Here is a 26,386-nt window from a genome sequence, read left to right as displayed (position 1 = left end):
CATCAGTTTTTCCTCTTTTTTTTCTTTTTTGATATAGTCATTTAAGGCAATAAATTTTCTTCTTAGTATTACCTTTGCTGCATCCCATAAATTTTGATACGTTGTGTTTTCACTTTCATTTGCTTCAAGATATTTACTGATTTCTCACATAATTTCTGCCTTGACCTACTGGTTGTTTAAGATTGTGTTGTTTTGCCTCCATATATTTGTGAATTTTATGGCCTTCTGTCTGTTATTGATTTCCAACTTCATTCCTTTATGATCCAAGAAAGTGTTTTGTATGATTTCAATCTTCTTAGATTTATTGAGACTTACCTTGTGACCCGGCACACGGTCTATCCTTGAGAATGATCCATGAGCATTTGAGAAAAAGGTGTATCCTGCTGTTGTGGGGTATATTGTTCTATAAATGTCTGTTAAGTTTAGTTCACTTATCGCATTGTTCAAATTCTCTGCTTCTTGATCCTCTGTCTGTATGTTCTGTCCATTGATGAGAGTGGGGAATTGAAGTCTCCAGCTATTATGGTAGATGTGTCTATTTCTCTTTTCAGTGTTTACCTCTGTATTTTGGAGCACTCTGGTTTGGTGCATAAATATTTATGATTGTTATGTCTTCTTGTTGAATTGTTCCTTTTATTAATGCATAGAGTCCTTCTTTGTCTCTTTTAAGTGTTTTACATTTGAAGTCTAATTTGTCAGATATTAGTGTAGCTACTCCTGCTCTTTTCTGATTGTTGTTTGCATGAAATATCTTTTCCAAAACTTTCACTTTTAGCCTATTTTTGTCCTTGGGTCTAAAATTAGTCTCCTGTAGACAACATATAGATGGGTCCTATTTTTAAATCCATTCTACCAGTCCATGTCTTTTGATTGGGGAGTTTAATCCATTAACATTTAGTGTTATTTCCATAAAGGCAGTACTTTCTTCTACCATTTTGCCTTTTGGATTTTATATGTCATACCTAGTTGTTGTTGTTTTTCTCTCTCTCTCTCTTTTTACCTTTACTGATAGTCTTCATTTCTACACTCTTCCCTACACCTTTCCTCTCCTGCCTTTTCCTATGTGCCTGTAATGCTCCCTTTCTTGCACAGCCAGTCTCTTGATCACAAATTATTTCAGTGATTGCTTGTCTGAAAATGGTTTAATCTCCCCCTCATTTTTGAAGGACAATTTTGCTGGGTATAGAATTCTTGGTTGCCAGTTTTTCTCTTTTAGCATCTTAAACATATCACACCACTGCATTCTCACCTCCATAGTTTCTGCTAAGAATTCCACACATAGTCTTATTGGACTTCCCTTGTATGTGATGGATTGCTTTTCTCTTGCTGCTTTGAAAATTCTCTCTTTCTCTTTGACATCTGACAGTCTGATTAGAAGTGTCTCAGAGTATTTCTATTTGGATCTATTCTGTTTGGAGCATGCTGCACTTCTCAGATCTGTAATTTTGTCTTTTATAAGAGATTGGAAATTTTCAGTGATAATTTCCTCCATTAATCTTTCTCCCCTTTTTCCCTTCTCTTCTTCTTCTGAGACACCTACATATATATTCATGTGCTTCATATTGTCATTCAATTCCCTGAGACCCTGCTCATATTTTCCCATTCTTTTCCCTATATTTTCTCTTGTGTGTCAGATTTCAGAATCCAGCCCTCTAGTTCACTAATTCTTTCTTATGCCTCTTCAAATCTATCATTGCAGATTTTTTTCTTCATTTCTTCTACCATGCCTCACATTCCAATAAGTTCTGTAGTTTGTTTTTTCTAATTTTCAATTTCTTCTTTTTCTTTGCCCAATGCCTTCTTGATAACCTCCCTTAATTCATTGATTTGATTTTTGATGAGATTCTCCACATCTGTTTGAGCATCCTGAACTAGTTGTTTCAACTCCTGTATCTCATTTGAATTCTTGGTTTATTTCTATGACTGGGTCATATCTTCGATTTTCCTAGTATGACTCATTATATTTTGCTGGCATCTAGGCATTTGATTTCCTTAATTAGTTTATTCTGGAGTTTGTTTCACTCTTTTACCTAGGGTTTTCTTGCTGGATGGCTTTATTCTCTATCTGTTCTTTTACACTCAGTTCAACTTATTCTAGACCTCTAACATAGGTTCTGTTTAATCAGAATTTTTCAGTTCTTGTTTCTGTTTCTTGTCCTGCCTATATGGAACTTTTTTTTTTTTTAAGACGGTCTCTTCAGATATTAAAGACCCCAGTCAGATTTTCCCAGACCAAGCTGACCTCATCTTAGGAGGAAAGAGTTGCGTGCATCTGTTTTCCCTGGGGGTGAGACCCTACAGGTTGACGGACTTTCGTATGAAACTCTAGACCCTGTGTTTTTCCTATCCTGCCTAGTGTGCTTATCTAGAGGGTGCTTATCTGCCCACGGCTTCCCACCAGCATAACGTGAAGCGGTGCCTTTAACTTCAGCAGACTCTCCCTGTTGGGGACATGGTTGAAACTGAGGTGACGTTGGAGGTTGGCATTAATTGCATTAGTTTTCCAGTCCCTGGAGCCTGAATTCCTTGAGGGAGGGATTCTACTTGAGCTGGGCCCCACCTTTCTCTTGGAGAAGGTACAGCCTTTAGTGACTTAATTCCTTTCACCTGATTAATTACTTTCTTTCTCAGACAAGCTTAATTCTGCCCTCGCCTGGGGCTGTGCTGGAGACTGAGAAGCTTTGCAGTTCTATCTGATCAGTTGTTTAATAGTAGAGACAAAGCAAAAAAGAAAAAAAGAAAAAAAAAGCAGGCAAGCCCCAGACCCCTGCTCACTGGGTTTATCACTCAAGAGCTTTAAAGGTTGGTACTTGGCTCTATGTATTCCCAAGCTCTGTGTGCCCCTATTTTTAGGGCCCACCCTATTTCAAGTATTTTGTGCTGTCTGACTCAAAAAGCCTCTGTTTTTTCTTTTTCTTTCTTTCTTCTTTTTTTTTTTTTTTTTTTTTGTCAGCAGCACACCCTCTCTCTGGGGCAAAAACTCCTAGTACCTTTATCTCTTATTCCAGGTTTATCTGAGCCAGGGGCATATTTTCAGTAGTCAAAATTTGTTAATTATTCTGCACTTGGAGCTCAGCTGAGATAAACATTTGCTGCTAGTAAAGTCCGTTTCCTTTCCCCTCAGGGAACCAGGCTGCTGTACCTGTGGGGCCACTAGCCTCTGTAGCTCAGGGGGCTTACAGTTCTGTGTGGGATCACAGTGGTCCAGCTAGTCCAGAATGGTGTATGGTGTGTGCTGGTCACTGATTTGACCCCAGCAGTTGTCCTGTACTGTTCCTGGCTATTTACTATCTGCTCTGGAGGATGAACTAAATTTCACACCTCACTAAGCTGCCATCTTGCCCTGCCTCCCTCAAAATAGTTTCTGAGTTTCATTCATTTTCTGTTCATAGGCTGTTCTTTATCTGCTTGATGAGAATTCACTGATTTAGTCATTTAGCTCCTTTTGCAATGATTTCTAAATCTGGCTGCTAGCCAGAATTTCCAGTGCAGCTTTTTAGACTATTAAAGTCCTCAGACTTACTGAGTCAGAAAGCCCAGGTATAGAACCTGAGTATTTGTGGTTTTACAAATCACTCCAAGGGATTCTGAGATGTAGCCAATGTTAAGATTCCAAGAGGTGTGTTCTGGAAATATCCCTACTGAGTTCCAAGTATTCTCTTATGAGCAGATGCTTTTTTCTGCATACTACTTCATTTAATCCTCACACTGAGCAAAAGAGTGGACACTTTCTATTCCCTACTTTACAGAAGTGGGTACAAGGGGCACAGAGGGGAGAAGTGGCAGGTCTGGGATGTGAGCTCCCTGGCTTAGAGTTTGGGCTCCTAATGCTTGCTGGCCTCTCACAGTCAACCAAGTAGGAGGTCCAAGTGGGGGAACTGCTCGAATTTCAGAATCACTGCTAGTTTCTTCACACTGATTATTGTTATCTCATGCTTAGACATTTGTATGTTTTACAAAGAATGGGCAAAGTTGTAAATACTATCTTCCAGAAACATCTGTGCTTGCAAAAGGCCTGACATATGTACCTAATGGTGAAACGATTTGAAGCACTCTGTAAGTTCATGTGTAGTGAATAAAGAAGCAGCACTTGCGGACTTTGGTTCTCCAGGTGCGTGCAGAGATTTCCTGGGTCTGGTGAATAAAATGGGGACCTGCTCCCATGTCCTCTGGCCTCTCTAGGAGCACTGAGATGGAAAAGAGGCAGGCAAAGAGAAGTCAGAGGTATTCTGCCCAGAGCCTTCTGACCTCTAGTGCTGGCTTCCTTTCCATGGATCTTTTCCCCAGATAAATGGAAAGGGCCCTTGTCTTCATTTAGAGAGCCAGTTGTTGGCCTTCAACAGACTGTATTTCTAATACCATGTCCTCGAACAAATTCTAGAAGCAGTGTGGCTGTCCACATCTCTGAGCAGCTTATCCTGTTTTTCCTTACAGGCTCCTAACTGTCCTGCTGCAACAGTCAAATCTCAGTGAGATGAATCACCAGGACAACGAGGTGAGCATGCCCCTCCTGTAACAGCAGGCCATTTTGCATCTTAGAGGGAAGGAAGGGTCTTTCTGAATTACTGGGCTTCCTGGAGCACCCATCTTGTAAAGGTGCAAAAGGAATGAAGCACATTTTTGTGTTCCTACACCAAGAGGGGAGTCCCTGTCTCCATTATTAATTCTCTAGCAGCAAGTCTTCCCCTCCATGGGTGTGGATGAAAAGGAAAGGACTTATTGCAATAAGTACCTAAGCATTTATCATACCCCTGAAATTTTGTAATTTCCCTCTCAACATTGAGAAACAAATGTTGCTCTCTCTTGCGTCCTGAAAACCCAGATGGCAAGCTATGGCCCCACATGCCCCATCTCTGAGTAAAGATGGTAGATAGATAATTGCTTGGGTTTACTAGCTGCCAGAATGCAACACACCAGAGACAGGTTGGCTTTCAATAAAAGGGGATTTATTTGATTAATGTATAGCTCTTCAGAGGAAAGGCAGCTAACTTCCAGTCGAGATTGTTTCTTACTTGGGAAGACACAGGGGTTCCAACAACTTTCCCCATGGTGATTCCTTTCTGCATCTCCAAAGGCTTGGGCTGAATTGCATTTGCTGAGATAGAGGTGTCTGCGCTGCTTTGGCTGTGCTGTATTGAGCTATCTCATTCAAGTACAAGCTAGTTAAATCAAACATCTTTCATTTCAGCAGGCATGCCTCCTAGCAGACTGCAGATGTAATCAGCAAGAGATGAGCTTCATATGCCACTGGCTCATGTCCACAGCAATAGAACTAGACACCTTCACCAGGCCAAGTTGGCACTTGAACCTAACTACCACAATAATCATCCCAGACTACCTGTTCCTGATGCCACATTATTAATCCCAGTGACCAAGGTTGCTGTTTCCTTCATGTTGCAAAGACAATATTGTAGGAGGCTTCCAAAAAAGAGTTGAGTACTCTTCAGTAATGTTCTCAAAGGGAGACTAGTCATACAGTAAACAGAGTTGCCCCAGAGTAGTTTAGGGCTTTGTTATCTTAACCTTTTAAAAAGCAGTATGAATTTTAGTTGGGCAGCCTAATTTTTTTAACAAAATTCTAAAATCCAATGTAAATATCTAGTTTTTAATGGAATTTTTCATAAATAATGGTGCTTGGTTGGGCTGCATTTCACTAAGAATGTCTGATTTTAACATAAAAAAAAAAATATATATATATATATACTCAAAGATACCAAATTACATTATTTTCAAAGAAGCCAGTCAGCCATAGACAAGGGGATGGAGGGGAAACCTTCAACAGTTTTCTCCTGGGCTGGGCCCCTTGCCTTTCCTGAATTGTCTGATTCAAGGCCACTCGCCTCCCCTGTTGACTTGGCATTAGTGACCACATCAAAGAGCCCTGCTTCACAGCCTGTGTGTGAGGTTGGACCACCTCCCCAACTGGGTGGTCACACGCTGCTTTCACTCCCCACATTTTCTGTGGTTTAAAGCTAAACCCACAGTCTTGAGGACTGCACTTTTTTTAAACTTCTGCTTTAAAAACGAGAAGCAGAGATGAACTAGCATGCTTTGATCATTCTCTGTCCCATGGTGTGACAGCCAGGAACTTGAGTGGTTGGAGTTTATGTCAGCATATTGTGAACTTCTAGACTTTTAACAAGTTTGCAACCACTTCCTCCACCTCCAACTCCTGTCCTCACTGTCCCCAAAATTGGGTCTTAATGGAAAGACAAGTTCAGTCATTCATACCCAAAAGCTAAATACTGCTTATAGACTTCCAACTCCATCCATTCCTTGGTTGTACTAACATCCCCCAGCAAAATGTTAGTTCCCTATTTTTCCCCACCTTTGGGAGGTCCTTGGCTGGTGGAGACAATGAAAGTAGATACAGACCTTGCAAACAGTACTAATTGTAACATTTTTTTGACAATATGAGGTAAAATTGGAAAGGTCCCTGATTTCTTCTCATGCAAAGTGACCTCTCTGAGCAGTTTTCTTCTGCTATTGCATGAGCATTCTTACCAGTTGGGCACAGAAGGCAGGCCCACCAGCTCAGGGGGCCTTGGAAAGTGTACTTCCTATCGAATGTTGCAGCTTCCTCCCTGGTCCAGAACACATCATGTCTGAAGCGCATCTGAAGCCAAGTGCAAATGCTTGCCTGTGTTTTACATCGTTTTTGTTTTTTTTTTGTCATTCATTTGTAATGTGAGCCAATGGACATAAATTTGCAAAGGCTAGAAGCCATTTGGCATTGGGAAATAAGGGTAATTCTGAAATGGAACAAACACAATCTAAGCTTTTTCGTTTTCATTTTTTACTTTGGAGATTTTCCTGCATTAGGCTTCACAATTCTTATTGGGTGAATGAACAATCGCCTCTTCTCTCCTTGCCTCAATCATTTTCCCAATGAATTACAAAGCACCATGCAGCCTGCACTGCAAATGAGGGGGTAATAATTAAAATAGACACATTCATCCTACACTTGCTAAATACATGGAAGCATAAAAAGCAAAACCAAAAGAAATAAAGGAAAGGGAAAGTTAGTGCTATTGAAATTTTAGCATTTGCAAATGATGAAAAGAAAAAGCAAGGCACACACGAATGAAATTATTTTCCCAGAATAATTGGAAGAGTCCTAAGCTTGTCACAATCATGGTTTATAAGGGTTAAAAACCAATTAGTAGAAATCAAGCTTCCTTATGAAATATATTAAATAGGAAACTCAAAAGAATGGAGAAAGGTAGAAAAAAATTCTATGACTGCCAAATATGGAAATTTGCATCCTCAAGCAATCAGAGAGATGAATAACACTTTAACGTTTGGTTAGGTTGATCTGAGCTCTGTGACTTAAAATTTTTATATTGGTTTTTACTTATAGAAGTAACACATGAGCATATTCTTTTTTGAAATTTAAATATTGCAAATAATGCTAGAAACTCCTTAATTACATCCTGCCCCACCACCTTTGCCTACAGGTAATTGCTATTTGATTGATGTTTTCCTCAATCTTTTACATAAATTCATAGAAATATAGAATATTACATAAAAGGTAGTACACTGTATGCATTGTTCTGTAACTTTCTTTTTCATTCAGAATTATGTTTTGGAGCTCTACCGTATTAATACATATAGATCTGGCTCCTTTTTTTTCACTTTTTCATTAGAGAAGTTGTGGGTTTATAGAACAATCATGCATGAAATACAGGATTCCCATATACCACTCTATTATTAACACCTTGCTTTGGTGTGGCACATTTGTTACAGCTAATAAAAGTACATTTTTATAATTGCACTTATAACTATAGTCTATGACTTTTAACTTAGAGCTCACTGTTTGTGTTGTGTGGTTCCATGGTGGTAGGTTTTTTTCATTTTTATTCTGGTACCATACATGCAATCTATCATTCCCCTTTTGACCACATTCAGATATATATTTCAGTGCTGTTAATTACATTAACAATGTTGTGCTACCATCACCACTATCTATTATCAAAACATTTCCAGTGTTCCCTGGTACATTTTAAGCCTTAACTTCCCATTTGCTAGCCCCACCCCATCCTCTGGTAACCTGTATTCTGATTTCTGGCTGTATGAATTTGCTTATTCTAATTACTTCATATCAGCGAGATCATACAATATTTGTCCTTTTTGTGTTGGGCTTATTTCACTAAACATGATGTTTCCGAGGTTCATACATGCTCAGGGTGTTCCATACTACAAGAATTCCTCAGCTTATTTAGCTATTCCCCTATGATTGGTCTTCAATTTTTTACCATCACAAATGCTAATCTAAAAAATGTCATTATACAAGGTTCCTTCAGGATTTCATACAATCATTTCTGTGGAAGAATTGTTGGGTGGTAAAACATATGTTTTATGTTTAATACATACCGCCAAGTTGTTCTCCAAAACAGCTATATCAATTTATCTCCATCAGCAGTGTAAAAGAATACCCATCTTCCATTGTTATTTCCATTTTCTGTTTCAACTTTCATCTCTCTGGTTACCGGTGAGATTGATCATCATTCCATATGAATAATGGTCATTTTTATGTCTCCTTTTGTGACTTGTCGTTTATATCCTTTGTCCATTTTTCTGTTAGGTTACCTGCCATTTCTTATTGATTCATAGGAAATTAGTTTAATTTTCTGGATATTAATCCTTCACCTGCTATTGAGTTGCAAATATTTCTTCACAGTCTGTTGTTTCTTTTAAAACCATTCATGGTGTCTTTAATGGTACAGAAATTGTTATATATGATAAGATCAAAATGATCATTCTTGCCTGTTATTATTTTTGCCTTTGCTGTCTTATTAAAGAAGCCCTCCCCACTCCAAGGACACAGATATATTATGCTATATTTTCTTTTAGTTTGCTATAAGATCTTTTTAAAAAAAAAAATGGCCCATGTCTTAACGCTTTGTTTGCTTGTTTTTCCTGTCTCATTAGTCTTCGTCTAATTATAAAGTGACTTATTTAGAAAATATCTGCACTGCAGTTTAACACTGCGGAAAGGTGAGATGGGTCAGGTCACCCTTTGAGCTTTTGTTCTCCAGATCAGGATGGCAGGGGAATCACCTCCATAGGGAGAGGCTTGTCTTTTGCAACTTCGGGGAGTTAAGTTGCTCAACCCCTGAAATCTAACCTCTCCTACCCGCATTTTGGTTTTGACAGGAAGAGGACCAGTCAAGAAGGGCAATGAGCTGTTGGCCTTTGGGTTAGAATTTTTAATGCATTTATTCAAAGAAGCACTGGTACACATGGCATTTAAGATGCATTGTTAATCCTATATTAAAGGTATATTCTGATGCAAGTAGATATCTGTGACTGGCCTGACAATTTAAACATCAATTACTACAGCAATTCTAAGATAATAAATTCATGTTCCAAAAATAGTTATGAACTTTTGGATGCAATTCTTAGCACTAATTCCACTTACCACATTCTTAAAATACAGCCAAGAGCAGAGATTGTGCACTACAAAGCCAAAATCAAAAGAAACAGTGCCTGACGCTAGAAATCATTTTTACTTTGTGTTAGAAAAATGTAATATAATAAAACAAAATTTTTAAAATGCAGAATTTTTAAAAATAATACAATAAATTTAACATTAAAAAAATTTTTTTAATTTGAAAAATGCACCAGAATTTTTATCCTAAAACTGAACACCTTAGAATGGAGTAGTATCCTAAAACTGAACACCTTACTCCTGTCCAAGAGCTTTCCTTTCTCTTCTTCTCCCCCACCCCCACCCAACCTCTTATCCTTCCCCCTCAGTTTCTAGAGAAGAGCCATGCATTTTTGATCTTTACATCCCTAGAATATAGCTCACTAACTTGCATATAGTAGAAGCTCACATAAAAATGGTGATTTCTTGGTACAAAATTTATATTTTGACTAGTGCCTCTCCTAACACAACTTATATGGACAGTTTAATTGAACACCATAAATGCATGGAACCATGAGCAGGGCATGACATTTTGTAGGTTTGTCCAGAGTGATGCCCCAGTGAATGTCAGAGTAATTTGAACACTGGGTTAAAAAGTATTTGCAAAGTCCCCTTGGGGAAATGGTGAGAAAGAGAGAAAATTCAATGTCCCCATTTGGAGAAGGCCTGATATTCCTACAAGCAGTGAGGACAACAAAAGCAATAGGCCGAATCCTCAATCTTGGGATTTGTTCATGTGAAACTTACCCCTGTAAGGGACAGGCTAAGCCTACCTAAAATTAGACCTAAGAGTCACCCCCTAAAAACCTCTTTTGTTGCTCACATGTGGCCTATCTCTCAGCCAACATGGCAAGCAAACTCACTGTCCTCCCCCCTCTATGTGCAAACATGACTCCCGGGGGTGTAAACCTCCCTTGCAATGTGGGACAGAAATTCTAGAATAAGCTGAGACTCAGTATCAGGGGATTAAGAAAAACTTCTCAACTGAAAGGGTGAAGAGAGAAATGAGACAAAATAAAGTATCAGTAGCTGAGAGATTTCAAATAGATCCTGGAGGTTATTCTTACGCATTATATAGATATCACCTTTTTAGTTAAAGGTGTATTAGAGAGGCTAGAGTGAAGTGCCTAAAACTGTGAGCTGTGTTCCCGTAGCCATGTTTCTTTAAGATAATTGTATAGTAATATAGCTTTCACAAGTGACTGTGTGATTGTGAAAACCTTGTCCTTTTATCTACGGTTTGGACAGATGAGTAAAAAATATGGATAAAAATAAATAAATAATAGGGGTAACAAATGTTAAAATAAATTGGGTAGAGGGAAATATTAGTGGTCAATGAGAGGGGGTATAAGGAGTATGGTATATATGAGCTTTTCTTTTTATTTCTTTTTCTGAAGTGATATAAGTGTTCTGAGAAATGATCATGGTGATGAATATACAACTATATGATGATATTGTGAACCACTGAATACACAGCAAGTATGGAATGTTCATTAGTTAAGAATGTTCATGATTGGTTTTATTAATAAAAATTTTTAAAAATGATTTAATTTTTTTTAAAAAGGCCATATTACTTTATGGCCTTTCTCATTTTGTTTTGTTGGCCCAGCTCAATTGCCCTTTTTATTCACTAGTTTTGCTGCAGGTGACTTTCAGTTATTTCCAGAGTCTACTCTCAAAAACAGTAAGATTTGATCGTGTTTAGAGTCTTCAAATAATGGATAAAAGAACTAGATCAGTAGCCCTTGTCCTGTTTTATGACACAGCCTCCTTTGACATACTGGAAAAGCTGATGGAATCCTCAAAATAAAGTTTAAAATTTCATAAAATACATAGGATTACAAAAGATACTAATTTTATTTAAATAGTTATCAAAATATTTTTAAAAATATGTGCATGATACAGTAATATATATGCTTCTTTATCAATGTGTTAAATTGGAAGATTTAGTGATGGGTACAATAACTGCCATAATTTCAAAGTACTAATGCACATCAGGAATATTTGAGATATCTAAAATAGCTAATGGAATGTGAAAGTATCAGTGATTTATATTAGTACCAGGTCACACTTAAACTGCGAATACTACTGTGGGTTGTTACCTACATTCATAACTGAAGAAGGTGCTAAATTTCAATTAGAAGGCAGTGAAAATAACAATGTAATTTTTCTCTGATCCAAGTTTACGTATGCCTAACTTCCATCACAGATAGAACCCATGCTTTGAGGTAATTCCAAAAATTATTTTCCAAAAACATTTTGAGCAACGGTAGTATGAATGAAATGACTGCATAACCTTCCAAAGTGATCTCCTTGGAACAAGAAAATAGTCATTTTATTCATTCAACAAATATTCATTAAGTACCTACTATGTTCCATGTAGGTTTCAACCCTGCCCTTACAGCACTTGCCATTATAGATAATCTCGTTAGGCTATAAAATAATCATAATAACTTAAATCTACATTCTAAAGGCATTGTTTAGAAGCTTATTCTTGTTAGAATTTGCAACTTTTTTCTATGACCTAAGTTCATTTTATTTTTTCTTGCATTTGCATCTCATTTAAATTATGAAAATCTCCATTCCAAAGATTTTTTAAGATGTCAAATATATATTTTTTGTAATTATTGTGGGAGAAAGCAAGATCTTTTAAAGGATATTATTCTAAGTAGTGAGTCCCCCTAACACTCACCTTCAGATTATTTTTGGTCTTTGATTATAATCTTTGGCCATTGATTATCTATTCTGGTTAGAAATCTCCGAAACAAAGACAATGAATTATTTTACCGATTTTTCTAATCTTTAATTGTAAGATTTCTTCCAAATAAAAATAAAGGAGAATAAGATGCTGCACATCTAACACCATCCAGATTTTAAAGTTTTTTAAAGTACATCATTCATTCCAAGTTTTTGTCTGGGACACCGTTCATAACTTTTGTGGGGTTGATATATGGTTGGGGATTAATAATACATGCATTTTTAAAAGTCAAGCTGGACTCCTGTGAATCTCTTATCTAAGATTGTTTGGCTGATCTCTCAGCCACTTGCCATAACTCTAACTCCCAGTTCAACAAGGCGATGGATGTACCAAGCACTGGTCCAATCACACGTTTCTCCCTCTGTACCTTTCAGTGTCATCTAGAGCCATTCTAAAGGTACATTTCTGAAATATGAAAACCTGCTAAGCCCTAAAGCTCTAAATCAGTGTTCTGCTTCAGAAAACACAAAAATTGCAGTGGTTTTAGAGAAAAAAAAAGTTCTGAGAGGCTGATCGGTCCTGGAACCCCTTTAACTGATATCGCAGCCACATAGCTTCAAGGCACAGAATTACTCATCTGCAGAAAAGCATGGTTCCAAAGCAACCCTATTATGAACCCAACAGTTATGACATAGATCTAGACCTATCAGCACACCAAAAATGGATGAGAGGCCAACTGAAACAACATTTCCCTTCAAAACATTCAAGAGTGCGTTTTCTTAACTGAATGTGAGTCTTCACTTTGGTGCCAATATTCTTTGATTTTCAAAAGCAAAGTGGAATTCTACAGTCACCAGGCCACCATGGAGTTTGTGGTAACATGTCAGCAAGAGATTCCTAGGCTTGGGCCACGGTGGCTCAGCAGGCAAGAATGCTTGCCTGCCATACCAGAGGACCCGGGTTCGATTCCCGGTGCCTGCCCATGTAAAAAAAAAAAAAAAAAAGAGATTCCTAGGCTCAACCTGCAGCCCTCAGATGCTTTGAAGGCCCAGTTGAAACCCCAGCTTGGGCAGCTGGCAGAAAACATCTCCAAAGTTCAGCATGGTGGCTGTGTTGCATCCCACAGACTCTGATATTTTGTACTCCCCAGGAGTTGAAGGATGCATGGGTAACCTGAATCATTAATTAACTCATCCAAAAAATATTTCTTGAGCACCTAGTACATGCTGGGTGCAGTGCAGCATACCACAATGAATATGCTACAGCCTCTGCCGTTAAGTGTACCACAGCTTATCTCTGTCGCTGCTCAGGGTAGATGCCAATTGCCAAGCCTGAAGACTGCACCTTAAATGGTCACCAGAATCTTTAATGTAACAGAGCTATAATGCCTGCAGACTCAACAGAAGTTAAGTTGAAGGAAGAAGCAGGCAGTTGTAAGAAAAAGTTCCTAAATAAAGTACATTGTGCAATACCAAGAGCTGTACTTCAGCTGATTTCGAAAGTTTTGGTTTTCATATTACTAAGTATAAGAAGATTTGTTTTTATTTCTCATTAGTCTGATTGAAAAAAATAGCAATAGGAAATTTCCCTTGGCTTGACTGAATGTTTGCAACCTGTTTACATTGCAAAATTCTTTATAGAAGTAATCGAGTCTTGATTTGGAGTCATTCGGAGGATCCTTTGTTATGTTTCTAATAGTGTTCCCAAATTCCAAGGTAGGGGGCAATATTTATATATAATTCTATACCTTATAAAAATATGTAAAATATGTACTTGCCAGCTGCACTTTTAAGAAGCACTTAATGATAAATGAAACTATTAAATAGTAACATAGGGTGGCAGCTGTCACCGTGGTGAAAACCACCACTCTAGAAAGGAGACCCTGAAATCCAGCTAAAATCACAAAGAAAAGAATTTCCCAGCATCTGAAAAATTTCAAAATGAAAGTCTACCAGCCCAAAAGTGAGGGAAAAAATACTCTTCTCCAGAGTCAGAGAGACCTGGATTGGAATCCGAGGCTCTGCCAAGAACTCAGACAATGCCCTTAGGCCAGTTACTTAACCTCTCTGTGTTTCAGTTTCCTCACCTGTAAAATGGGTCTAAAAATACTCTGTAGGATGGTTGTTAAGAGTCAATGAAGTAACCACTGTGGAAGGCATTTTGGTAATTCCTCAGAAAACTAAGTATTGAGTTGTCCTATGACCCAGCAATACCAATACTCGGTATATACCCAGAAGAGAGGAGGACAGTGACGTGAACTGACATTTGCACACCAGTGTTCATGGCAGCACTATTCACAATTGCCAAGAGATGGAAACAACCCAAGTGCTGATGTCCTGTGGGAGCAAGGGTTAAAACAAGACCTGCGGAATTTGTTGAGAACAGCTGATGTCAGAGTGGCGGCAGCAGTAAACTGTGGAGATAGTTATTTGCTTAATGGAGAACAGTCTGAGAGAGAGAGAATATTTGTTTTGTCTTAACCCCAGGTTCTCTACGATCATCTTAAGTGAGCACTCTGTATCCTTGCCAAGTGCATGCGTACTCTTTGTCATGTGAACCCTGCAGTATATAATCAGGAACTAGTTAAGAATAAAGTTGTCTGTTGTCACTGAGCTTCAGACCCCTGAAAAAAATAAAAAAATAAAAAACAAAACAAAACAAAAGAGTCAATGAAGTAGAATGGAATGATCACATGTTAAGAAAAAAAAAGAAGCTTTAAAGTGAGTGTTTTTGTTAAAATGTTAAGAATGTTTGTGTTTATATGTTGTTTCGTCAATAAAATATTTTTTAAAAAATCAATGAAGTAACATATATAAAATTCTTGGCAACAAGTAGGTAAACAAAAAATGTCAGTACTCATCCTCATCTTATTCCTTTGTTTTGTTTTGTTTTGTTTTGTTCTTGAAGCCTAGCAACTGTGTTTAGGAGATAAGAATTAACATTGTGTGACTGTATGATTGTGAAAACCTTGTGTCTGATGCATTTTTTATCCAGGGTATGAACAGATGGGTAAAAAAAATATGGATAAAAAAATAAATAAATAATAGGGGGGGATAAGGGTAAGATAGTATGGACTATATGCGTGTGAAGATTTGTCAATAAAAATATTTTTAAAAAAAGAATTAACTTTGCATAACGACAGTTTAATTCACAACCACATTTTCAACTTAATTCTCAGATTGTTAAATATATTGATCTTCCTCTACCTCGTCTTTTGACAGTAGTACAAAGAACAAGATAATTTTAAGTACTCATCAAAAATTCAAACAGGTTTCAATTGATGAGTTGGTGACACTGATCATATTGGACATTTTCAGGAAAGGAGAAGTCACATTCTTTCTTTCCTTCTTGTATCTATGATTTTTAAAAGCAATGTCAAATTTTAGAAAATTTTTTAAAAAGCAATCAAGAACAATGAGAAGTCATTCATTAATTTAATAAATATTTATTTGGCATCTACAATGTGTCTAGCACTGTCCTAAGCTCTAGGCTCTTCCTTCCTCATGAAGTTTGCACTCCAGTGACTTTAAAATTGATTTGATGTCTTTAACCTTCAATAATCGGGACACTTCATGACTCATCGTCAAGAGCCTATAACTCTGAAACAATTGAGGTTCCGAATTGGGGAAAGGGTTATTCGTGCATAATATAAAGAGATTCCCTTGAGTTCCAATTTCTAATCCTGGTGCACCAAAACTTAAAAAACAAAGGATGTACTGAAATGTATTCAGCTATTCTGAATCCCAAATACATATTCAACTATCTGAATAAGAATAAGAAGTTCCTCTGCATTCAGACCAGCATTCTTTTCCATATGTGGCCAGTTTCTTAAAATATCCTCAAGAATATCTTAGGAGGTTCAGTGTTATATGACACTTGAAACTCAAAAGCAGAACAAAATTTAGTGGCTTAAAATATGGAACTGGTCAAAAGGAATTTGACATTTCAATCCAAGCCTCACTTGGCTAAATCCAAGTGCTCTACAGACCTCAAACCCTAGATTCACTTCCTTGCTTATTCACTGGCTTGAGAATGTCTCACAGGTTCAGCTTTACTCTTCTACAAATGAGAAGGTTAATGGTATCTGCAATAGTCCTAGTTGGCTAACTGCTACAGCAAACAACACAAAATCCCAGTGGCTCGACTCTATGAAAACTTATTTCTTGCTTGCATCATGGTCCAAAGCCACTTGATGAGGTGGTCTTATTGTACCTTAACAAGGACCTAGGTTTCTTCAGTCACATGGTTCCAGAATCTTCTAGAGCTTTGGCCTCCTCCTCATTCATCTGGCAGATGAGGACATGGAGGACAGCATGGGTTTTATTTTATAGGCCAGACCTGTATGTGGCTTCCATACCTGTTGTCCACTTCTGATGATCAGAACTCAGTTAGACCACACCTAACCGCAGGGAGGTTGGAAATGTAGACCTGCTGAGTGCCCTGGAGGAAAAGGAATAACAGATTGGTGAAGACATAGCAGGCTTTACCACAATACTCAATCCAGAAGGTCGGTTGGACAATTAAATGAAATAACACATATAAAAATTCAGAAAGATCTCTGGATCAATAAATATGAACTCTAATTATTTTTAGGCTGCGGTCCATCTCCTCCACTCAGCTTATCTTGGATGGGGCAGAGAAGGTCAAGATAGTGGCTCTTACCTTTATGATACCTGCAGATGACCAAAGAAAAGAAACTTCAGAGTCATTTTATTATTTTAAAAGCAGTTTTATTGAAATATAATTCATATATCATACAATTCATCCATTTTAAGTGTACAACTCAATGGTTTTTAATGTCTAGAGTCATTTTAGATACACTTCATGGAATCGAGAGCAGTGGGCAAAGAAAAGAGGCCATCATTTTGGCCATGGTAGCTCAGAATAAGCTCATCTCGTCATTAAATTATGCCTCTAGTGTGAGACCTTAAGCCCTGAAAGAAACTGGGATTCAGCAAACTGACTTGTCCAGATCTGTTCTCCAAGCTGCCACAGAATGTTTTCTTCCAAACAGTGTAAATCAGATCACGTTAACATGATCTTCATTTTCCAAATGCCTTCATTTTCCAAATTCCTTCTACCAGGTCAGTCTTCCGCCCCCACTCCAGGATTAGGCAACCCCTGCCTCCCTCCCCAACCTCATCTCATATCACTCTCCTCCTCTCCCACTTCAATCATTTACTCGCTTATCTGTTCGTTCACTATTTATCTAGCCTTTTTTCTAAGCACTGGGGATACTCCATAAAACAAAGTTCCTACCTTGGTGGTGGAGATTACATTCCAATATGATTTCAGCTGTATGTACCTCCCTTGAAAATACTTTCCCTGCTTCTAGGATGTGGTATTTACTGTTCCTTTTGCCTGGACCATCTTTCCCCAGCTCTTCTCACAAGGGCCTGTCTAGAGCCACCCCTGTGGTTACTCTCCAGGCATCTCGCTAAGAGAGTATTTCATTGCATTCCTCAGTCTGGAAAACCCTGCAGCTCCTTTACATGCATTTGTCTGTTTGCCTCGACTAGAATCTAATCCCTATGAGGCCAGGGGGTCTTGCTTATCTTATTCATAATGTATCCTCAACACTTATATGCCTGGCACAAAGTAGAAGCTCACATCCCTGTTGGATGAATGAACTAATGGGCAAGCACCAAGGTATCTGCTGGTGGCCCCCTGTGTTTGGGGAGAGAGTATGAGTTCCAGTTTCCTTCTTGGCAGCTTGTCCTCACGTTGGCTCTCTTTGGTTATTGTGTTTTGTAGGGAATGACACCACTCCACTGGGCAGCTTTCCACAACCGGCCTCAACACACCCAAGTGCTGCTGAAGAAAGGGGCAGACCCCACTCTTGTGGACAAAGACTTTAAAACAGCTCTCCACTGGGCTGTCCAGGTGAGGAACTGGCCAATGGACTGTTTCAAGTGTAAAGTAAAACAGTGTGAACAATTCTCTGAGTTATGTCAGGCATGCAAAAAGATGGAATTATCAAAGATATGGGGTCCTGGTATTGATTTGGAAATTATATGTATGACAGAATGAGTGAGAATCACTTTGTCCTTCTTCCCTCTTTCCATATCCAAAGGGACAACTGCAAGCCTGTCACCTTGGGGGACTTGGCGACATCACTTTTTAAAAAGAAATCTTGCCAAGATTCCAAGGGGAGAGGTTATAGAGCATCAGGCGAGGCCGAACTTGCTTGGCTGTTATGCACACACACACAAACCTCACTCTCACTTTCTCTCTTACTCTTCCCATCTCAGTGCTTGCTACTTGCTTACAGCATCCCAGAGCAAACCTTCAAACAATCAGTAGGAAAATTCCTGCCAAGTCTTTGGACCATGGCCTTCTCTTCGCTTCTAAATCTTCCAAAGATGGGTCAGTCCAGTTGGCCCTGAATTCTGTGCTGGAATTCTGCACAATACTAGGCGTTTTTATAATCCTGCAGCACTATCACAGAAGGGGGTCTACACTAATACACACAGCCAAAAAACTCAAAATGCGTCTGAGAAATCTGTAATCCAAAAAGCGCAACACTGAGAATAAAGTGAAAGAATGTTAATAACTTACAGTTATGGAGTAATTTCTATTTGGAAGGTGAATGATTAACTATGGGTTATCTATCCCTTCCTTCACAGGCCAGCAGAATAGGCATCCTTTCGAGAAACTTGCTAACTTATTCTATCTTTTGATGGCCTAAACATATGCATCACCCTGTTTGTTTCCGTGTGCCCAATAAAGACGTTTTTTCTGAATTGCTGCCAGGATCTTGTGGGAGTAGTGTCTACTGTTCTGACAGTGGTTTCACTCAGGTTTTCATGTGCAAAGCACAGCGGTGGTGAGCACCTGGGAGTTTCAGGGTTGACAGATGTGCCCGATATGAGGAGAAAACAGAAGTGATTTGGAAACTGCTCTGTTTTTGTCTCCTTGACCTCAGCTCCAGTTATTCTTTACCAGGCAGGGCCAGCACTAGGCAAAAGTGAGGTGCATAAAATGTTCTAAGAAATGATCATGATGATGAATATGCAGCTATGTGAATTACTGATTATATATGTAGAATGGAATGATCATATGTTAAAAGTGTTTGTTTGTTGTTATATATATTTTTTAAATTTTAAATTAATAAAAAAAAAGAGAGAGGTACATAAAGCTTGTTTATGCCATCACCACCTGCCCTTAGTACCCCCCACATACTTTTGGTATCTAATCCTCCACCCCAATATCTGCCCAGCGCCTGGTCCCTTGGCCTCTGGCATGTCGAAGGACACAACCCTAACAGTGTCTGCAATGCCACCTAGCTTAGACTCCCAAGAAGGGCCCCATGGTTATCAGTTCTCAGCTGAGGTAAGAGTGGTGTCCAAATCAAGCACTTTCTGTACATCCCTCATCACTTTTGTATTCTGATTCCACAGTCTGGGATGGGACCCACATATGCATATTTTGAAAAAACTCCCCAGATGATTGTGACTGCTCCCCCTTCTTCCACCTCACCCCCAATCTACTCTAGACCAGAAACTCCCAAACCTAGCCTTGAAATAGAATCACCTTCAGTGGCCTGTAAAACAGCAGATTCCCAGGTCCCACTCTAGACTTTCTGAGTTTGGCTCTCTGGGGATGAGAACCTCTGCTCTTATCCTCTGAGAAGCAGTTTGGCAAAATCATAAGCACAACATACTAAACTTGGAAGGTCTGCGTTTGCAATGACTGATCCCAGTTTGACCTGAGGAAGTTCACCCATACATGCGGGGCTTAACTATCAGTGCATCTCTGAGGTTCAAATGACACCAGGCATATGAAAGAGATATATAATGTGCTATGTAATTGAGAGTTTCACTTTTATTATGGTTATTTTCATTATGTTCAGGAATATTTCCTCCATGAAAATTTACCTACCATACTCATATCTTCATATCTTTTCTTCCTACCTAATGATACAGTTTTTAACTAGTTACATTGATTTTTGTCCTTGTCTGCCATTAGAATTATCTGAAAAGCTCTTAAACTATACTAATACTCAGGTCTCAGTGTGGCCAGAGTGTCAATATTTTTTTCAATTCCTTATCCCTCCAGGAGATTGTAATATGCAGAGTTGATGACCACCATGATAAATGAATTGACATGAATGAATACTAATACCTTACCTATTTTTCCCTAAGATGTTTTTGTTTGACCATGATCTTGTACAGATATAATGTATCACTCATTTATCTGCTCAATCACTTAATATTTTCTTGAGCAGCTACCATTATTAGGCATCAGCATACAAAGATTAAGAAGACAGATCATGTTGGAGTACATGTGTGTGGAGATTTCTCAATAAAAATATTAAAAAAAATAAAAATAAAAAAGGTCACTTCTAGGACCCCTAACATTGGATGCTATTGTATGTGTGTATAAGTGTGTTTGCGTGCATTTCTCTGAGGAAAGAAAAACCTTCTTCAATTACTCAGTGTGATCTGTGACCCCAAAAGCTAAGAATCACAGCTGGAGGTGGAGGGAGGGGGTATTGGAGAATACTGCACCCTCTTCCTTCTCTAGAATTAGCAATAAATTTCAGAAGTGGTGTATTACGCCCTTTACACTACAAGGGTAATTCCAAATGTTGGCTGAAACCATCATGACACTTGCTTTCATTAGCCTTCTTGTTCATTTTTAACACAGGACCAGCATTGTGTTCCCCTTAAGATGTTTCCACATGAATGATTCTATTTCCTGTTGTCATTTCTTCTTTCACTGAAATTCCAGCTTCGTTCTTATACTGTAAAATGAGATCTTGTTTAAATCTATAGTACTTTGAAATGATAAAGCTTCTGTATTTGGTCCAGATAAGAAAGTAATAATATTTGAAATGCCAAGCCAATGAAGTCAGCTAAGTTTGACTTCTGCTCCCATTTCCCATGTTCCTTGTTACCTCATGGTCTCCTCTGATGTCTCCGTTGCCCTCTTCCACCCCCACCCATCTGCCCAGGAGACCCCACTGCTTGGTTGTACCTGGGCCTCCACACTAAGAAGAACCCTGGTCCCATCATAATCTACCTGTATGGCATCACAGTCGCTTAGGGGCATGTTCTTGCCTGTTGGTGAAGAATCAGCCTATGGGGTCTACTCCCAGGCCTCTCTGCCTCACCTCCCTTTCACTATACAACACTGCAAAATTTCAGTCATCAATCCTTTTCTGACTCTCTCTTCCTGAGATGGTTCATCAGTTCCTATGGCTTCAACTACCATCTAATTCAGAAGATTTTTAGCGCACTCACCCCAGCTCTGGCATCTCTCTGAACCGTAGGCCCACATTTTCAGCTCTCCTGGGCATCTTCCCACCATATCCCACAGATACCTTAAACTCAATATAGTCAGACAGAATCCATCCTTCCTTCTTATCACATTCCCATCATTCCAGGAACCCAAACCAAAGACTTCAGCATGTTCTATAAACACTCCATCCTTACCACCCTGCATGACCTGTTGCTTATCAGGATCTCTCAGCTCTACCTCTTCAGGTCCCTCTTCTCTGTCTTCTTCCTCCTGTCCACATTGTGCAGGTCAAGGTCCCAGCAGGAAACATGTGGCACACGCAAATGGGGATAATTACAGTTGGATTCATAAAGGGCTATTTACACAGGTTTTGGCAGGGTTTAAAGACAACCCTAGGGCTACCAACAGCAGGTTTTCATTAGTATCCCGGGGCCTAAAAGCGCATGGGGAGGGAGCACTTACTAATATACAACAAGAACTGTGGCTTTAGGAGAGGGCCCCGAACAGAAGCAATGGCCCTTGGTAGAAGAACCAACCACTGCTAAACTGTAGTCCAACAGGGAGAAAATCAGAGAATAAATACCACAATCTTTCCTTCCTCCCACATCCCTCTCCTGTTAGTGTTTTACATGGTTCAAACTCAACTAGGAGCCAAGGGGAAAGGGATCCCATATGATGCAGTCTATAGATTAGTTAGAGGATGGAAAGAAACAGACAACAAACATGGAAGTACAATGAAGACAATTTAACATACCCACCTTCACTTCCTTAGTTCAAGTTTCTACCATCTTCCATCTGAACAGTTGTATTAGCTCGTATTCACATTTTTAGTCCTTCCCCCTCTCCATTCTATTAGCACATTGCCATTGAGTTCTCTTTCAACAAATCACAAAGTAACATACTAGCATAGCTATTATTACACCAAAACAATTATGGTCATGTTGGTCCTTGGATCAAAAACCTTCAGTGGGTTCCATTTTATGGCAAATGACCAACTCCCTAGGCCAGCATTTAGCTGTGAATAACCTCTTCCTTCTCCTTCCCTCTTCAGCTCATGCTATTTTTGTTCCAATCACACTGGCATACATTCCCCTAATACATCATAAGGTTTCATTCTGTCTTCCCTTGACCACATTCTTCCCTTTGGGCAAAATGCTTCTTTCTTCCTATACTCCCCACATCATCTGTCTATCAGTAGAATTTCTGATACCTCAGTGGAGTACCCTTGTCTTTCCTCTAGACTATGTGTTTAAGGACAATGAGCCCTATCCATCTAATTGTTTCTCAAGACCCACAATAAAGCTTCAGGAATCTTAGGTCCTCAAAGAGGTGATCACTGAATTCAATAATCAAAAAAACATATATCTTATCTCAAGATAAATGAGGTAATAACATTTTCAGGTTCTGTGAAATAACATTTTCAGATTAATCAAATCTTCCAGGAGTGCAATGTCTTCATACCAGGGAGTTTTCCTAACGATAAAAGTTCCAGGCACCATGGCAGGTCAATGAGAGGAGCAAGTATTTACTGTCCCTCAAATCTCACCACTAGGTCCCTCCTCTGCTTACTAGAAAATATGTTTATTTGGAATCTTACTCGATAGCCTTTTTCTTTCAGTGTGCTTTTCAAGGGAGGGCTAAAAGTATTGCACAAATATAAAATAACTATTCCATGTTCATTCATTCATATGTGGTTGTGTGGTTTTAAGGAAATTTAATAACACACACACATACACATCCTTGGACCTCTTGAATATAATCTTCAAGTTCCCAGTGTCTGAGACTAATATGGTCTAACAGTGAATCTTCCCCCTTCCCATGGGAGTCATGACCTGTGGTCAACTGTTTGATTGTGCAAAACTCCTGTAAATATACTTTAACTCTAAACGTATTTGCATTGCCAAAGTGCATACCAGTGGATGCAGCTCTTAAAGTTAAAGAGTCTTAGAGCTAGAAAGGACCACAAAGGCCATTTAGCCCAGCCCTTCAGTTCATAGGCAGAGAATCTAATTCACAGGGAGGTTGTCATTTGCCCACCTGTACCAGCACCCACAGAGTAACACGGACCTCATGACTCTCAGTGCATTACTTTATAAGAGGAAGACTACAGAGCCACAAGGCTAGGGTAAACAAAGAGAAAGTTAGGTTTCAAAATCAACTCCCAGTACCTTGGGATGAACAGACCTACTTAGGAAGCTGGACTCTTAAAGGGTAATCTAAGTTAAAGGTATCTATGTAAGCTCCCCAGTGTTTGATGGTGGAGAAAAAGGGGGTTGAGAAGAATGAGGAAAAATAGGGTCTGACTAGGAGTAAATACAAATAAAGAAAGAAGAGAAACGATAATGAAGTAAGAGAGAGAATGAAGAAAAGAGAGAGAAGCAAGAAAGACCAGATAAAATTCTATTCTGTCTGACTTTGTCCACAGTTTGTGGGGCTCATTTTACTCATTTATTTATTTATTCATTGTTCAACAAATATTTATTGAGAGTTACTCTTTGCCAAGTTCCATCTCAGGAGAAAGCTCTCCAGTCATAAATTTAGCAAGAATAACCACAGAGATGTCTTGGAGACCTTGATCTTGCCAGACAGCAATAAGCAAAAGCCAGCTTCTTACTACGCACACACGCAGCAAGAACATAGATTTTTTTTCCCCCATATTAAGCATTAGTACACCTTTGAAATAAAGAGGTTCAGCAGCTGAGAGTCACCATGCCTCAGCCTCCTCCCAACATTTCTGTCTTCCACTTGCTTTCTAGGGGAGTCAGCTCCAGACTTTTGGGTCCAAAGTCCTCTGGAGTTCAGGCCAAGCAGAAAGTCTGGGTGTGAAGAGGCTGGCCCTGGTGATGGTCCAGACTCTGAGCCAAGGAGATTGGCCACCTTCCACTGACTGGTGAGCCCCAAACCCTCAATTCTCAATTAATCACACTGAGTAATCCAGTAGCTCTTCCCCACCAGCTCCATTCCAGTAAAACACATCTGGTTACAGCTGAACTAATGGGCTAACATGGTCTTCTCATATTACAAACCTACCCAGCCCTGCGGGGTGATCTAAAACCCCAGCCTTTGCTTTGTACAGTTCCCATCATGAGAAGAAATGCAAACTGATCCCTACATCCACGCAAAGGAAGCCAATGGGCCGTCCCTTGAAGAAGAAGCTACCCTAGAACTAATACCCCAGACATATATTACAAATAACCAACTAGTCCTAAATCTCCCACTAGGACTCCTTAGAAAGTCATATGGAATAAAGAAGGTCACAGTCAGGGTATTGGACTCTTGTCTCTTATTAGTCTGCCTTTGCAAAATCATTCCACATTAATTCAACTCTCTTCTTGGCAAGGCTTCTTTTCTCCCTCATGAGGGATAAAGAGAAAACAGACAGGACTGAGATAGTCCTGACAGTTTTCAGAGCACATGAAGGCAAATGTAGGGACTAAACCATGGACAAAAATGAAACAAACAAATACAGAAAACAAATAAACAAATCCACAATCCTCATCTGGTGGCCCAATCTAGATTTCTAGAACCCCATGAGATAGCATACACACAGTATTGTTACTTTCCTATTTACGGACATCCCCATCAAATAAACCTATTCTTTATTCTTCCTAAGGGCCCACTGGGGTTTTCTGGTCTCTGTGACATGAACTCCCCCCATGACCCCACCTCGGTCTAAACCTACCTTTCACTGACTCCTGGCCCAGACTACCAAGGAGCAAATGCTGTAACTAGGAGGCCACTGATCCAGCAGCCTTGGCTTCCAACCCAGTGCTCTCTAGGGCTCTTTCAAATGCTTGTGGGAGCACACCATGGCAACCCTCCTAGGAAAGGCTTTTGAAGTGCCTTAATATTGAACTCTAAGAAGGTCTCTGTTGGCAAGGCACACATGGCTGTTACTGACACTGTGAGACTAAACAGCAGGATTTTTTTCGTTGTTTTTTTTTTAACTTTTTTTAATTGTATAGTATAACATACTATACAAAGAAATAAAAAAGCAGTAGTTTGTTACAGTATAGAGTCCAGAGTTTGTCATGGGTTCCTACATGATCCTCTCAGAGTTTTCCTTCTAGCTGCTCCAGAATATAGGAGGCTGGAGGTCTTAAATACTTTTTTATTATCACAATCGACTTTTTTTCCTTCTTTTTGTGTGAACAATAACATATATACAAAAAAGCTATGAATTTCAAAGCACAGCACCACAATTAGTTGTAGAACACATTTCAGACTTTGACATGGGTTACAATTTCCCAATTTTAGGTTTTTACTTCCACTATACTGGAGACTAAAAGAGATATCAATTTAATGATTCAGCATTCATATTCATTTGTTAAGTTCTATCTTCTATGTATAATTCCACCATCACCTTTGATCTTTCCATACCTCTCATTGGCATTGTTTTGGCTGTGGCAATTCTAAATTTTTGATATTTTAAGGGTCTGTCACTAATACGGGGTGGGGAGATGGAACTATCTGATGTTCTGGAGAGGCCGGGCTAGGTTTCAGGACTTATCTGGACCAGGGACCCACCTGGTGGTTTTAGGTTTCTGGAAAGTTACTGTAGTGCCTGTAACCCTTGTGGAATCTTATATATTACCCTAAGTGTTCTTTAGGATTGGCTGGAATGGTCCTGGTTGGGGGTTGGCAGGTTATGATAGGTAGCAGGGTCTACCTGAAGTTTGCATAAGAGTGAACTCCAGAGTAGCCTCTAGATTCCATTTGAACTCTCTCTGCCACTGATACTTTATTAATTATACTTCTTTTCCCCGTTTTGGTCTGGATGTCATTGTTGATCCCACAATGCCAGGTCTGGATTCATCCCTGGGAGTTCTCTCCAACGTCACCAGGGAGACTTTCACCCCTGAATGTCATGTCTCATGTGGGGGGGAAGGCAATGATTTCACTTGCAGAGTTGGGCTTAGAGAGACTGAGGCCACATCTAAGCAACAACAGACGTCCTCCAAAAGTAACTCTTAGGCATGCCTATAGGTAAACTAAGCTTCTCCACTACCTACATA

General features: G+C 39.2%; 1 protein-coding gene across 1 annotated transcript in view; it reads left to right on the top strand.

Annotated features, from left to right (window-relative positions):
- ANKRD55 (ankyrin repeat domain 55) overlaps nucleotides 1-26,386 on the top strand; it is a 165,115-nt gene that overhangs the window by 97,988 nt on the left and 40,741 nt on the right. The window contains exons 5-6 of the mRNA XM_077115173.1: nucleotides 4,435-4,495; nucleotides 17,883-18,011. Of these exons, the coding sequence (XP_076971288.1) occupies nucleotides 4,435-4,495; nucleotides 17,883-18,011 (190 nt within the window). The remainder of the gene's footprint in view (nucleotides 1-4,434; nucleotides 4,496-17,882; nucleotides 18,012-26,386) is intronic.

The sequence above is a fragment of the Tamandua tetradactyla genome, chromosome 9 (genome assembly GCF_023851605.1).
Source record: "Tamandua tetradactyla isolate mTamTet1 chromosome 9, mTamTet1.pri, whole genome shotgun sequence".
Taxonomy (NCBI): Eukaryota; Metazoa; Chordata; class Mammalia; order Pilosa; family Myrmecophagidae; genus Tamandua; species Tamandua tetradactyla.
Note: the sequence above shows the minus strand (reverse complement) of the source record. Positions and strands in the feature narration are given on the sequence as shown.